The following is a 13,993-nucleotide window of genomic DNA, read 5'->3' on the forward strand; positions in this document are numbered from 1 at the left end:
CCCTTTTCTTTTTTTTTTTTTTTTGAGACGGAGTCTTGCTCTATCGCCCAGGCTGGAGTGCAGTGGCACTATCTCGGCTCGCTGCAAGCTCCGCCTCCCGGGTTCACGCCATTCTACTGCCTCAGCCTCCCAACTAGCTGGGACTACAGGCACCCGCCACAGCGCTTGGCTAATTTTTTGTATTTTTAGTAGAGAGGGGGTTTCACCGTGGTCTCGATCTCTTGACCTTGTGATCCGCCCGCCTCGGCCTCCCAAAGTGCTGGGATTACAGGCGTGAACCACCGCGCCCAGCCTCTTTTCCCCTTTTCTTTGTGTCCCCATTACTAGGGCGTGTTTATCCTGATAGGGGCCCATCAATAACATTATCTTTGCAAGCCGAGGCTGGACTGTTTCATAGCACTGGTACGAGTTTCTGTGAAATTGTCCTGTTCCCTCCTGACACTCTTTCTCCCTCATTTGCACTAAGCTCAGATCTGCTTATACAGACCCTTGAGCTCACTCACCCCAGCTGGCTGAGCAGTGGAGCCAAGGAATAGAAGTTTCTGTCCTGCCTGCAGTTTGTCCGTCGTAATGTGGTATTTATTAGCATGAATGTGTAACTGAGTTATTTGTGAGGCCAGTGCTCTCTGTTTGATAGAAAACTTCCCATTTTGAAAAAGCCCATTCTTTTCTATCCCTTAAGCTTGGCAAACCTGCCTTTTCTGCACTGTCATTCAGGTAACTAGTCACCATCACTGATGACGTATGCTGGCATCAAGAAAGCACTATCGCCTGATTTCGGCCTCTCTCCTTGGTTTTCCTTGTAATTGCTACATGACATAAAAAGATGATGGAGAAGATAAGCTCCCAGTTGACCATAAGTGACTTCCAAATCCCAGAGTTAAATGCTAAAAGATGGAAGCCCCATCCGAAGCTACCTGAGTAGGAGGGGAGGGAGTTGTAGACTCATCTGTGCCCACCTCAGCCTGTAGGAGACAGCTGCGTTTCTTCTTCACATTAAGTGAAGTGTGAAGCGGAATAGTCAGGAAGTGGGAATGGGTTTCTGCCCTTTCATTTGAAAGCAGTGGTGTAATTTGTGGTATTTTGACTCTTACCAAGATAACCTCTTTCCCTGAAAAATGTATTATTGTAGGATTTAGCCAGCCTGCAGGAAGCACTAACTCAGTGACAGATATGTGGTGTTTTGTGTCCATTCCTGATCGAAGCTCCTGTGACCTGAGGTGAAAGCGGGACATTGTGAATTTCACTCTTGTGGTGGAGTTAGACCTCTTTGTACACACGAGACGACATGTATATTCACACACACTTCAGCGTGGAAGGGGCTCAAATTCACCAAGATGCAGAAACGCTTTGTGTCTAAAGAGATGGCAGGTTATGCAGTGGGTGTGTAGCAAGAGAGAGGAGGGATGATTTAGGTGTCTCTGCTGATAACATTCTTTTCTGAAAACTGCGGATGGTTGCAAGGTGAAGTCACTTATGGAATAAAGAATTGCATTGAGCTCTCCAGTTCTTCACCTTGCCTGGGGAACTTTGATCCCAGTTATTTCAACATGAAATGGAAGGGCTGCTAAATTGAAGGCCTAAGGAAATCCAGCTGGGAAATACATCCTGAGCCCAGATGGAGTGTCTTGAGTTTAGTTACCAAGCAAGGCCTGAGGCTAATTACTCTATTAGGATCTGTTGGACTTATTCCGTGGCAATTTATGTGAAGGTCTGCATATCCATGTAGGGAAGGCTGAAGTGATCCTTGTCAAATTGTCTTCTAGAGTTTGACATTTAGCTGTTAGGAGTTGCATTCAGAGGAAACCTGGCTATGAGAAATACTTAGAAAATGAGAGATACAGAGGCTGATAGGCTCGCAAACATTTCAGCAAATATACTTAAAAGGAAAATAAGGCTCGGTGACCTCCTGTGGAGAATGGGGGTAGCTCTGAGCGCTTTGGCTGTGGATGGCTACAAGTTATGGAAGGTCGCACATGTCACTGTTACTGGTTAGAAGCAGCTGGCTCTTCAGAGGACTGACTCAGCCCTTTGATACGGAATGTGGATAATTTGGGGTTTCATGCTAATGCTTAGTATCTAACCTGCAGTTCCCTGATTGAGACCCAGTGGTTGAGATTAACAGGAAAATGAGTTTCCCAAGTCTCTGCAGAAGAGAGACAGCTATGGTTGGAGAACTACACAACAAGACTTTGTTTGCTTTTGTGAATGGCAAATAAATCTCGGGACCCCAAAATCACTAAGCCAAAGGGAAAAGTCGAGCTGGAAACTGTATCAGGCAAACCTGTCTCCTATTTTATTCTTAAGATAGCTACAAAGATAAAACAAACAAAAAACTATTTACTTTCCTCACAATTTGCCCACAAGGAAATTCCATATGAACAAAGGATAGACACAACTCAAAATCATCCCTCTGTTTACCTGACAAATTCATGTGATTCTTTCTCTGCCCTGTTGTTTCACTAAGCCAGACTAAGGCGTAAGTGACTCTTCTTTTACCCTCCTCTCACGTGTAAATTGTGTATTCAGTTGAAAGCTAATCAGAGACTCAAAATAATGCGACAGGTTGTCTCTTATCTACCTATAACCTGGAAGCCCCCTCCCCCACTTCAAGTTGTCCTGCCCTTCTGGACCAAACCAATATACATCTTACATTCATTGGCTGTGTCATGGGTGTATTCTTAAACTTGACAAAGTAAACTTTCTAAATTGAGATCTGTCTCAGATACTTTTGGGTTCACAAATGGGAAACCTGAAGGGATTCTGAGTGGTGGTTCCCCTGTCCTTTGACAAATCTCCTACGGGTGCTTGGTAGCAGCTTAAGCTACCTTTATGGCTCAGATCAATAGGACAATTTGCTGAGGCCTGGGAACTCCCCCTCCAGAGAATCCCTGATCTCTCCAATGTGATCGAGATATAAAGTTTATTTTGCTGTACAGCTCCTTTTCTGGAATCTTGCTTTCTTTCAACAAGGAAGGCAAGTTTTTCAGCATGATGGAGTGCAGGTAATTCCTTTCTGGAGTTTTAGCTTGCTTCCAACAGGGAAGGCAAGTTAGAGGTTTTTCCTGTTTCTTGGATGGTAGAGAGCAGTCATTAGCGTGAGGCCCACTCCTAGATAAGTAGCTGAATTGGAGTTTTGTCTTGGCTAAATTTAACAACCAGCTGGTCTTAATTTCTCCTTACCTTTAAAGTGCTCAGTAATTGTATAAATTGTGAGATTGTTTGTTTTGCATAACTGTTTTGTTGTTGTTGTTGTTGCTTGTTTGTTTCTGTTGTTGTTTCCATCTTTTTCCTGTTGGGTTTGACCAGCTCTGTCTGACTTGATCAAATCCAAGGGAGAGTTTAAAATTATGGGGAACAAGGCCTCTGATTTGGCTAAATTCCCATAACTGAAAAAAAAAAAAAAAGGGAAAAGGAAAATGACAGCCAGCAAAAGGAAAAAAACAATTCTTTTTTTTTTTTTTGGTCTGGGAGGTTGAGTCTTGCTCTGTCGCCCAGGCTGGAGTACAGTGGCGTAATCTTGGCTCACTGCAACCTCCACCTCCCAGGTTCAAGCGATTCTCCTGCCTCAGCCTCCTGAGTACCTGGGACTACAGGCACCAGCCACCACGCCCGACTAATTTTTTTGTATTTTTTGTAGAGACGAGGTTTCACCATGTTAGCCAGGGTGGTCTCGAACTCCTGATCTCAGCCAATCCACCTGCCTCGAAAGTACTGGGATTACAGGCTCCGGCGCAGGCCTGAAAGATTTTTGATTTTGACTACCTGTGGGACTTTATTTACATAACAAGGGCACCTTTATTTACTTAACAAGCCAAGCCAAACTGGAGTAGCAATGGCTGTTGCCCCACGCTGCAGTTCAGTAGCTAAAGGTAGCTAAGGTTCTGCCCCCAATTTTTTGTCACCATGACAGCCTGGGTTTAGTTCCTAAATCAAGCTCTTTCTGGTTTGACATTTGTATTAGTTTTGAAATATCAGCAATTTGTTTTAGCTAAAATATGGTAATGAGATTTAAAAGTTTTTTCTTAAGTAGCTCAATGGTTAGCAGTCAATTAAAAGCTAATATCCAAGATGTGTGTGTATGTGTGTGTGTGTGTGTGTGTGTGTGTATGTGGCTTTTATATTTATTTTCTCTTCTAGGATCTTTCTTTTTTTTTTTTTGAGAAAAGGTTTTTTTCTCTTCTCAGTTGACTGAATTCTGTTTTCTCCATTTACTTCTGCTTTCTCTCCTTTCTCTTGCCACACTCTGCTGCATAAGGGACCTGAAATAGTTTCTAATAGCCCAGGATTCCTTAAAGAAAACCGAGAAGGCCCTGGACTCCCTTTTGGGGAGAAACCTCTGTTTTTCCTTATGGAACCCCAAGAGTGTAAACAGATATGTTGGTCTCAGATCTTAAACTGCTTGCTTTGGTAGTGTGTTACCTCATTTCTTTTCTTTTCTTTTTTTTTTTTTTTTTTGCACTAAAATAGTTATTGTAGCAGAGATTACTCTGGAGTGTTTAAAGTAACAAAGAGTGTAGTTTAGACACTTAGAGAAATGTCTTTGTTTGAAAAAAAAAGTGCACTGTGAAAGTGTCACGTGGTCTAGCCCCATACTAGTTCTCTTTTTGGAGACCCAGGATTCAGTGTGGGCTCTGCCCAGAGTTCACAGATCCAGTTAAAAGAGAGAGACTAAATTTAGAACTACCTATCTAAATAAAACTGGTTTCCTTATACAATTCTATGATGGATTTCTATAATTTTATGTTTGACTTGACATCTGTTTTTAATCTCCCTGTAGTACCACCAGACTCTTTCTCTCTGTACCTTGAGATAATATAAATTTCACTATCTGATTTTTCACCTAAGAGTTGATCCTTTAAGATGCAAAATTTAGGGCTACATAGCTGACATCTGTCTGGAGTAATAAAACAGGTTATCAAGAAATTAGAAGTCTAAAATAGTAGCAAAAAAAGAGTTGTTATGAATCTATAAGATCTATTTCTATCTACGTGTATAGTATATCTATGTATTTGTGTCGTGTGTATGTTTCACTACTAAAAATACATAAAAGCTCTAATTAATTGGCTTAATGGAAAAAGTGCTTAAATCAAACACTTTATCAGAAAAAAATAGACTTTGAGCCAAATGTCTTTTCAAGTTTATGTGACTTAAGTAAATTTTTAATAAATAAGCTAGTTTTAAAAGTATTTGTGAAATGTAATTAGAAATGGCTTCAGAATTGTTAACATACATTATTGTTTAGATTCATTGGTAAAGTGGCCTAATTGTCTCTGCTAGATGTAAAAATTTGGCGTGAGGGCTATAAAGTTATGAATGTAGCACAAAGGAAAATTATCTTTATGTAAAATTTGATAAATAAGGAATTCAATATTGTTCAGTAAATGAAAACAGCTAAATCCTGAGTTATTGGCAAAAACAAACAAACAAAAATTATCTAATGTTAAGGTTCTTAGGAAAACCTGAACTCCATAGGTTACAAAATGGTTAACATTTTTAATAATAACTATCACAGTTTTAATAAGTAATCTGGGTGAAAACACAATTAATTAGATAAATGTAGTGGAATAAATGCCTACAAATAAACTTATCACATAATTTAAAATCTAAAGTTAAATAATACATATTCATTGAATGTCTGAGTCATTTCTAATTTTTAAATAAATTATAGAAAAATGTTTTTCTGAAAAAGAAATGTGTTCTTATTTAAAGGAAAATAATTTTTGTCTATTCAAAGTTTATTTAAAAGTTATTGATAAAACAAGGTAATGGTAACCAGTGTATAAAAGCATTGTAAAAAAATTATAAATATAAAAAGGTATTTTTGGCAAGAAAGATTAAAAAGGAAAATAATTTTGTATGAGAAAGAATCTTATATGGTAAATTTTTGTCCTAGAATAAAATGACTGGTTAAGAAAGAAGGATGTTCAGGACAAACCAGAGAGTCCAAGTATGCCATGAATGGTCTGTGTAAGTCATAATAAGATTTGTAAAAATAAAGTTTTATGGGGGAAGAAAAACTTTATATGATCAAGTTGTCTGTGATTAAAGAGAAATTATTTACAATGGTCTTTCTAGAGATTACATTTTGATATTTTAAAAAAACACTTATGCACTAAAGAATTGGGTAGTACAATGAAACTTTCTTAAGGTATTGATTTACCCTTAACAAAATTACAAGACATTTTAATTTTTTTAACCCAAAGTTTAACTTTTATTGTGTCTTGCTGTTTCAGCTTTCTCTCCCCTTTTAAAAGCCCTGAAATAGTTAAATATCTCCTTCAACTCAGTTTTGGCTCCCGTAAGTTTTATTCCTCAGGTGCTGTCTGTTTGTTGTGGCCTTATGCTAAAAATATTTTATCCTAAAGGCCTAAAGGAAATGTCTTCTCCAGCATATCAGTCTGTGCTCTTGGCTTTAGATGGTTCTATGAATCTAAAAATTTTCGCTTGTTACCTAAGAAACACTCTCTATGTCTAATTGAAGTACCTTTTTATTAGTTTGACTTTCAGGTTATTGATAATAAATGGACACCTCACAGGGAATAGCAGTGGCACTGCAGAAGATCTTTTCTTTTGCCTTTTTGTAACTGGCCTAACAAACACATTTTATATTTTATTGAAAATACCATTGTTATTAAGTTTTGGTTTGCTTAGAAAAAACTGAGATTAAAATTTTTTCAAATTAAAGTTATCACATTCATATAACTTTCTGTATTTTGCTCTTAAAGTCCTTGTGTCATTAAGTTACAGAGCTTTGACTTCTGGGTCTAAACAGGACACCAAGTCCTCTTCAGTCTTAAACCCTGACAGCAGTTAAAACCACATCTTCAGATCCGGTAGAAGATGCCAACCAAAATAAACTGTGTTTTTGAGACACAGGGCCAGAAATTAAAGCTATACTCCTCAAGACCCAGAGACTATTGTGGAAGAGGTGGGCATGAGATTGTAAGGGCCAATGTTGAGAGATAAAATTAGTTCAATTTCTCTATAAATGAACCATTAATACCAACTGACACTGATGCAAGACCAGCATATGAGCCCTGTGTCAGATGAACACGCTTTTTTTTGGAGCATTAACTCACTCCTTCACAAGAGGTTATAAAAGTTATAAAAAGGTTTATGAAAATTATATCTTATGGTCAAGATAATTAAAATTTAATAAATTTACTTACAGAATTTTAAAAGACACATTTCATTGGCCTCATGCTGTCTTTATTAGGGCTTGTTGTTTGGGAAGTTAAATCTCTCTCAATAAAGGTTTTTGCTTTTTTTTTGAAATCATTGAGTTCAATGATTTGACTCATTTCAATGATTGACTTATTTTATAACAACTTGTGATCCTATTTTGTGATATGAAGTGTTCTAAACTTTTTATATTTGACAGACTTCCAAAATCAAATTTTAACTTTAGTCCTCATTAATCTTTTGATATTAGATCCCTTGAAGTCCAAAAGAGACATATACAGCTTATTTGATGTAATAAAATCATTCAGGAAGTAGTGTCAAATATGAAATGGGGTTTAACCTTCTTTGGATTATATTTATATAAATGTGTTATTAGTGTGTGTTCCAGAATTGTATGAGATTCCTGTGATTCTAATATGTCTTAGTAAATGTTATTAGTAGTAATGGTGATTCTGATCTAAAATTATATGCCACAGAAATAATCCAGTTTCCTTGTCATTTGTGTCTTTAACCATGACTTTCCTCATCTAGTTGTTTCACTTTTATTCTTTTCAAAAGGTATTTTTTATAATCAGCTATAGGACTCTGACAGTTGTTCTTGAATGCAGATTTCTGATGACTTTGGAGACTGTGACACTAGAATAGAGGAAAAACTTGGAAGACTCCCGTAGAAAGCTAATGTGTTCATAAACATCAAGCAGAACATGAGTTAATTACTAATGTAATTAGACTAATGAAAGACTGAAATAATTTTTTTATGACTTTGTTTGAAATGTTGCTAATTCTTTTGTTTCTGCATCCAGAAAACCCTTTTTCTTTGAGCTATTTACAGCTTTTAATAATTGGGTCAGCAACACTCCTGTGAGCAAAATCTGAAGCATATATCTCTCTACCTGATTTCTCCAGAATTTGAAAACTATTTGCAAGTATATTTAATTTATAGCAGTATAGTTAGTTGCGTAAGTTCAGTAAGAATCTTTTTCTTTGTAATAGGACACAATTGGAAACACTGGTTATTTTACCAGGGCTTTCATTGGAATGGCATGCTTTTAGATATAACCAGATTGCTTTAAGGAATGGAGGTTGACTTGCAGAGCCAAATAAAACCCTTTGGGAAAGCTGGACTTATACTTTGTCTACACAGTCCCTGTATAGGTTCCTGACCTGCAGTAAGTAAAGAATGTCACTTTCTGACAGACCCAGGAGCCCTGTTTTCTTGGGCCCTTAAGGTGAGGAATTCACCCAATACAGGTATTTGCAGGCACAGGCTGGACTCAAAGCATTGAAGTCTAATCTGACATTCCTTGTGAAATAAAGTTCCAGTAAAGTCAATTAAAAAGAAAAGAGCCTATATGGCAATTTTTTTTTTTTTCTGACTTTATGCAAATACTCAGGCCAAGTATGGTAAGACCAACACTTATTTTACACATAAATTTGTCTTGTGATTTGTCTTTAGTGAAAATGAGGACTGGAGAGAGAAAAATTATGTTTCAAAATAAACTGGACTACACTTGTTATTAGATTCTAGTCTTATCTAATGTTTTTCCATTTTTATTATGTTCTATAGTTTGGACTGAATTCTAAAATTTTTCCTGGCTACACGTCTCCAAAGTAATGTTTTTAATTGTTTTTTTTTTCTTTCTTTCTTTCCTGTCCTATTTTCCCTCCATTTTTTTCTTGATTTAAAATCCCTGGCCGGGCGTGGTGGCTCAAGCCTGTAATCCCAGCACTTTGGGAGGCCGAGACGGGCGGATCACAAGGTCAGGAGATCGAGACCATCCTGGCGAACACAGTGAAACCCCGTCTCTACTAAAAATACAAAAAACTAGCCGGGCGAGGTGGCGGGCGCCTGTAGTCCCAGCTACTTGGGAGGCTGAGGCAGGAGAATGGCGGGAACCCGGGAGACGGAGCTTGCAGTGAGCTGAGATCCGGCCACTGCACTCCAGCCTGGGCGACAGAGCAAGACTCCGCCTCAAAAAAAAAAAAAAAAATCCCTGAAAATGAAGCTGTGCTTTCTTAAAGCCTTGCAAACTGAAGCTAGACAATGTAAGCTTCAGAAGAAAATAACAGCAAGTTATTTACATATATAAACTACTTTCATACCTGCCTATAGATGTATGGACTTCAGAGTAATATGGCCTATATCAATTTTCCAGGATTGTTCTTCATCTTGTTTGTTTGTTTGTTTCTCTTCCTCATCCTATTTTCTCATCATAGGATATGAGATTTCACAACCTACTAAAAATGATCTTTCCTAATAACCTGGCACCTACCTTTCTAGGAGTAAACTGTCCTAGCCATGAGAGAGCAGACAAAACCTGAGACCAGAGGCTCATTCATTTTCTTATAAAATGCTTTTTCTGAAAGATGTGAAAGCAAAATAAATCTCAGAACCCCAAAATCACAAAGCCAAAGGGAAAAGTCAAACTGGGAACTGCATCAGGCAAACCTGCCTCACATTTTATTCTTAAATAAGATAGCTACAAAGATAAAAAAAAAAAAAAAAAAAAGCCACATACCTGCCTCACAATTTGCCCACAAGGAAATTCCTTGTGGACATAGGACAGACACAACTCAAAGTCATCCCTCTGCTCACCTGAGACAAAAGCATATGTTATTAGTTCCTCTGCCCTGTTGTTTCACTAAGCCAGACTAAGGCGTAAGTGACTTTTCTTTTACCCTCCTCTCACATGTAAATTGTGTATTCAGTGAAAAGCTAATCAGAGACTCAAAATAATGCAACCAGTTGTCTCTTTATCTACTTATGACCTAGTAGCCCCTTCCCCATTTGGAGTTGTCCAGCCTTTCCAAACGAAACCAATGTTCATCTTACACATGCTGATTGACGTCTCATGTCTCTCATGTCTCCCTAACGTGTTTGAAACCAAGCTGTGCCCAGACCACCTTGGGCAGATGTGGTTATGATCTCCTGAGGCTCTGTCGTGGGCACATTCTTTTTTTTTTTTTTTTTTTTGAGACGGAGTCTCGCTCTGTCGCCCAGGCTGGAGTGCAGTGGCCGGATCTCAGCTCACTGCAAGCTCCGCCTCCCGGGTTCACGCCATTCTCCTGCCTCAGCCTCCCGAGTAGCTGGGACTACAGGCGCCCGCCACCTCGCCCGGCTAGTCTTTTGTATTTTTTAGTAGAGACGGGGTTTCACCATGTTAGCCAGGATGGTCTCGATCTCCTGACCTCGTGATCCGCCCGTCTCAGCCTCCCAAAGTGCTGGGATTACAGGCTTGAGCCACCGCGCCCGGCCCGTGGGCACATTCTTAACCTCGCAAAATAATCTTTCTAAATTGATTGAGATCTGTCTCAGATACTTTTTGGTTCATACCCTTTATACTTCTAAATGTTGTTAGGAGCCCTTGGCTTAGGTTGAAAGAAAATCCAGTGATTCTTAGGAAGCAGGTTCACTGAATAGTTAGGATGGAATTGTTAGGAATGGGGACGGGGATGGAAATTCATGATCTCAAAGATAGGAGCTAATACCAGGTATTTGAGCCATGAAGAGACACCCTTATGTGTTCTTTTTAACATGGCTAAAATTAGACTCTGCAGCTCTAGACCTTCCTCACCTCAGCAAAACAAATCAGTTTCTCCCCAAGACTTCTCATTTCATTAAATGGTGCCCCTATCAATTTGTGTAGGGCCCAAAATCCAGGAGTAATTTTTAATTTTCCCAACTTCCCTTCTTCCCATCCATGATATATACAAAACAAATCCCAATCTCTGAGCGTTTCTCTTCTGCCACTACTCTGAGCTCTCCTCAGTTCTCACCTAGACCACACCTGGGCCTCATTGGACTCCATACGTGTGTTCCTGCCACCATGCACTGCATTCTGTGCACACCACAGGAGAGGCAGCTCCTCCCCTGGCCTCTGTACACTCCAAGGTAAAGTCTGGCCATGGCACCTGCCCATCACTCTAGTCTTATCTTGCACTGCTACTTGCTGGCAGTGCTTCGTACTTCTTGCTTGTGCCAGTGCTAATTCCTGCCTCAGGCCCCGTGCGCTAGCTCAGCATTTCCGACCTTTTTGGCACCAGGGACCCGTTTTGTGGAAGACAGTTTTTCCGCAGACAGTCGTGAGGTTGGAATAGTTTTAGGATGATTCAGACACATCACATTTATTGTGCACTTTGTTTCTATTATTATTACATTGTCATATATAATGAAATAATTATGCAACTCATCATAATGTAGAATCAGTAGGAGCCCTGAGCTTGTTTTCTTGCAACTAGATCGTCCCATCTGGGTTGATGGGAAACAGTGACAGGCTATCAGGCATTAGATTATTATAAGGAAAAAACAACCTAGATCTCCTGCATGCACAATTCACAATAGGGTTCATGCTCCTATGAGAATCTAATGCCACTGCTGATCTGACAGAAGGTAGAGGTTAGGCAGTAATGTGAACCATGGGGAGCGGCTGTAAATACAGATGAAACTTTGCTCACTCACCTGCTTCTCACCTCCTGCTATGTGGCCCAGTCCCTAATAGGCCACAGATGGGTACTGGTCCATGGCGCAGTGGTTGGGGACCACTGTGCTAGCTGACACCTCCTACCTAGAATACTCCTTTTCCCTACTTCTTTACCCGCTGCGTCCAACCCACTGGTTCTTGTCTGTCAGTGTGACTTCATCTCAAACCACCCCTCTCAGAGACTGCTTCTCTGCCCTCTCAGTAGGAAGTAGCCATGGGGTCATTCCCTGTCACATCACTCCACCTTATCTTTGGAGCGTACTTGTTAAGTTTTGATACTTGGCTTTCTTGTTGGGTGGCTTGCCTGTCTCTCTCCCTAGCATGTAAACGTCTGAGAGCAGGGACCTGGTCTGTCTTGGTTGCTGATTCCCCAATAGCCGGAATGGTGCTGATTGAGATGGGAGCACAGTGAATACCTCCCACTGGGAAGTGCACTGATGGCCTCTGACTGTGGAAGCCATCAACAGTGCCAGTATTGTTGGGGCTTCCTTCCTGCTCCCACCATTTCCCTGGGCTCTAACTGCTGCCTTCCATTGCCTTGCAGCCGCCCGTGCCAACTTCCGTTCCCGTCAACCATGCAGCAGCACAGCCCCATGTCCTCCCAGACCTCCTCCACCAGCGGGCCGCTGCACTCTGTCTCCCTGCCGCTTCCACTCCCGATGGCCCTGGGCGCTCCACAGCCCCCGCCCGCTCCCTCCCCCAGCCAGCAGCTTGGTCCAGATGCCTTTGCGATTGTGGAGCGAGCCCAGCAAATGGTGGAAATATTAACAGAGGAGAACCGGGTGCTTCACCAGGAACTTCAGGGTTACTATGACAATGCCGACAAGCTCCACAAGGTACGTGACTTCCCTGGGGAATGGGAGGGGGACAAAATTCTTTACCTGGTCACGGGGAGTTGATGCACTGACTGACTTGCCAACATTGCACTCGATCCCTTTTTATACTAGACCCTTTGCAAGGCTTTAGGGAGACGAAAATAAATATGACCCAGTTCCGACCTTGGAGGAGCTTACATTCCAAAAAGGGGAGAGAGTTGCATATGCTAACACCTTCAGTAAGAGTGTGAAGGGTCTACTGTAGGAACAGCAGAGGTGGCTCTTGATCAGAGACTCTGAGGCTAAGTAGGATTACCCCACCTGGACAAATGTAGAAGAGGGAACACGGAGAGTAAATCACATGGAGGAGGCCGGGTGCGGTGGTCCATGCCTGTAATCCTAGCACTTTGTGAGGCTGAGGCAGGTGGATCACTTGAGCCCAGGAGTTTGAGACCAGCCTGGGCAACATGCCAAGACCCTGTCTCTACAAAAATTAGCCAGTCATGGTGGCCCATGCCTTGTAGTCTCAGCTACTCGGGAGATCACGTGAGCTGGGGCAGCATAGGTTGCAGTGAGTTGAGATCGTTCCAGAGTGAGACCCTGTCTCAAAAATAAAAAATAAAACCACAGAGAAATGAAGTGAGAGATACCAAATTTTCCTTTACATTTAGGAATCTCAGACAGGAACCTTGTGTTGTCATGTTCATTTCATTAGCTGGTCTTTGCAAAAAGCAGTCTTGCCTCAACATGAGAGGGTCAAGAGTAAAGTTATTGTGTGCTTTCTGCATGTTTGTGACTTACCAGGTGGGGAGATGCTGAGTAATTCCAGCCTGTGTAGTTACTATTGGAATATTTAAATGTATGGTAGCCATTATTCTTAGAGATTTATGCTGAGAGCCAAAGTAAATAGGGGAACCTCCAGCAGGAACAAGCTGTTGCTGGGCAGTGATTTCATGATGACCCTCAAGTCAGCATCCGATGTGCTGCAAGTAGGGTGCAAGGGGGTTGGGCAAAGGTAATAGGATGTTTTAGGGAAGGATAGCCATAGAGCACTTGAGTTTCCTTTCCGGGGGTGAGGAGGCACGTGTAGTAGTAGTAGTGATCCTCTAAGAGTAAGTGCGGGCTCTTCCCTTGGCAATAAAGGGCTTCTGTAAAGTTAAAGTATAGGAGTATAAACCCCATCTGACTACAAGAACATTGTCACTTTGGCTCTTTGTGACAGTTAATGCTCCAGCCGGCCCATTTAGTGTTCATGAGTTAGTGCTGGTTTCACAGGTCAAGCTGGTCATTTTGCTGGTCAAGAGTTTTAGAGTAGTAGGCTCTGCTTGCTTCCTGAGGGCTGTCAGGGAGCAGTGGATTTGATGGTGCATATGTTTACAGACAATTTGTCCCAGCACGTTTGTGCAGAGAGAGCTTCCACTGAAAAGGTCTGGAGCTCCCTGGAGTCAAGACCAGACTTGGCTGAGAGAGCTTCGGCTGCCTTTATTGGAGGGGAAAAATGAGAGCCAGAAA

General features: G+C 41.0%; 1 protein-coding gene across 10 annotated transcripts in view; it reads left to right on the top strand.

The window, feature by feature from the left end:
* Nucleotides 1-13,993, top strand: part of AMOTL1 (angiomotin like 1) — a 193,076-nt gene that overhangs the window by 119,746 nt on the left and 59,337 nt on the right. For all 10 annotated transcript variants that reach the window (XM_033207040.1, XM_033207039.1, XM_033207042.1 and 7 more), the window contains one exon: nucleotides 12,211-12,502. In XM_033207040.1, coding sequence (XP_033062931.1) covers nucleotides 12,211-12,502 — 292 coding nt within the window. The remainder of the gene's footprint in view (nucleotides 1-12,210; nucleotides 12,503-13,993) is intronic.

Source organism: Trachypithecus francoisi, unplaced genomic scaffold (assembly GCF_009764315.1).
Source record: "Trachypithecus francoisi isolate TF-2019V2 unplaced genomic scaffold, Tfra_2.0 Lachesis_group8, whole genome shotgun sequence".
NCBI classification, from domain to species: Eukaryota; Metazoa; Chordata; class Mammalia; order Primates; family Cercopithecidae; genus Trachypithecus; species Trachypithecus francoisi.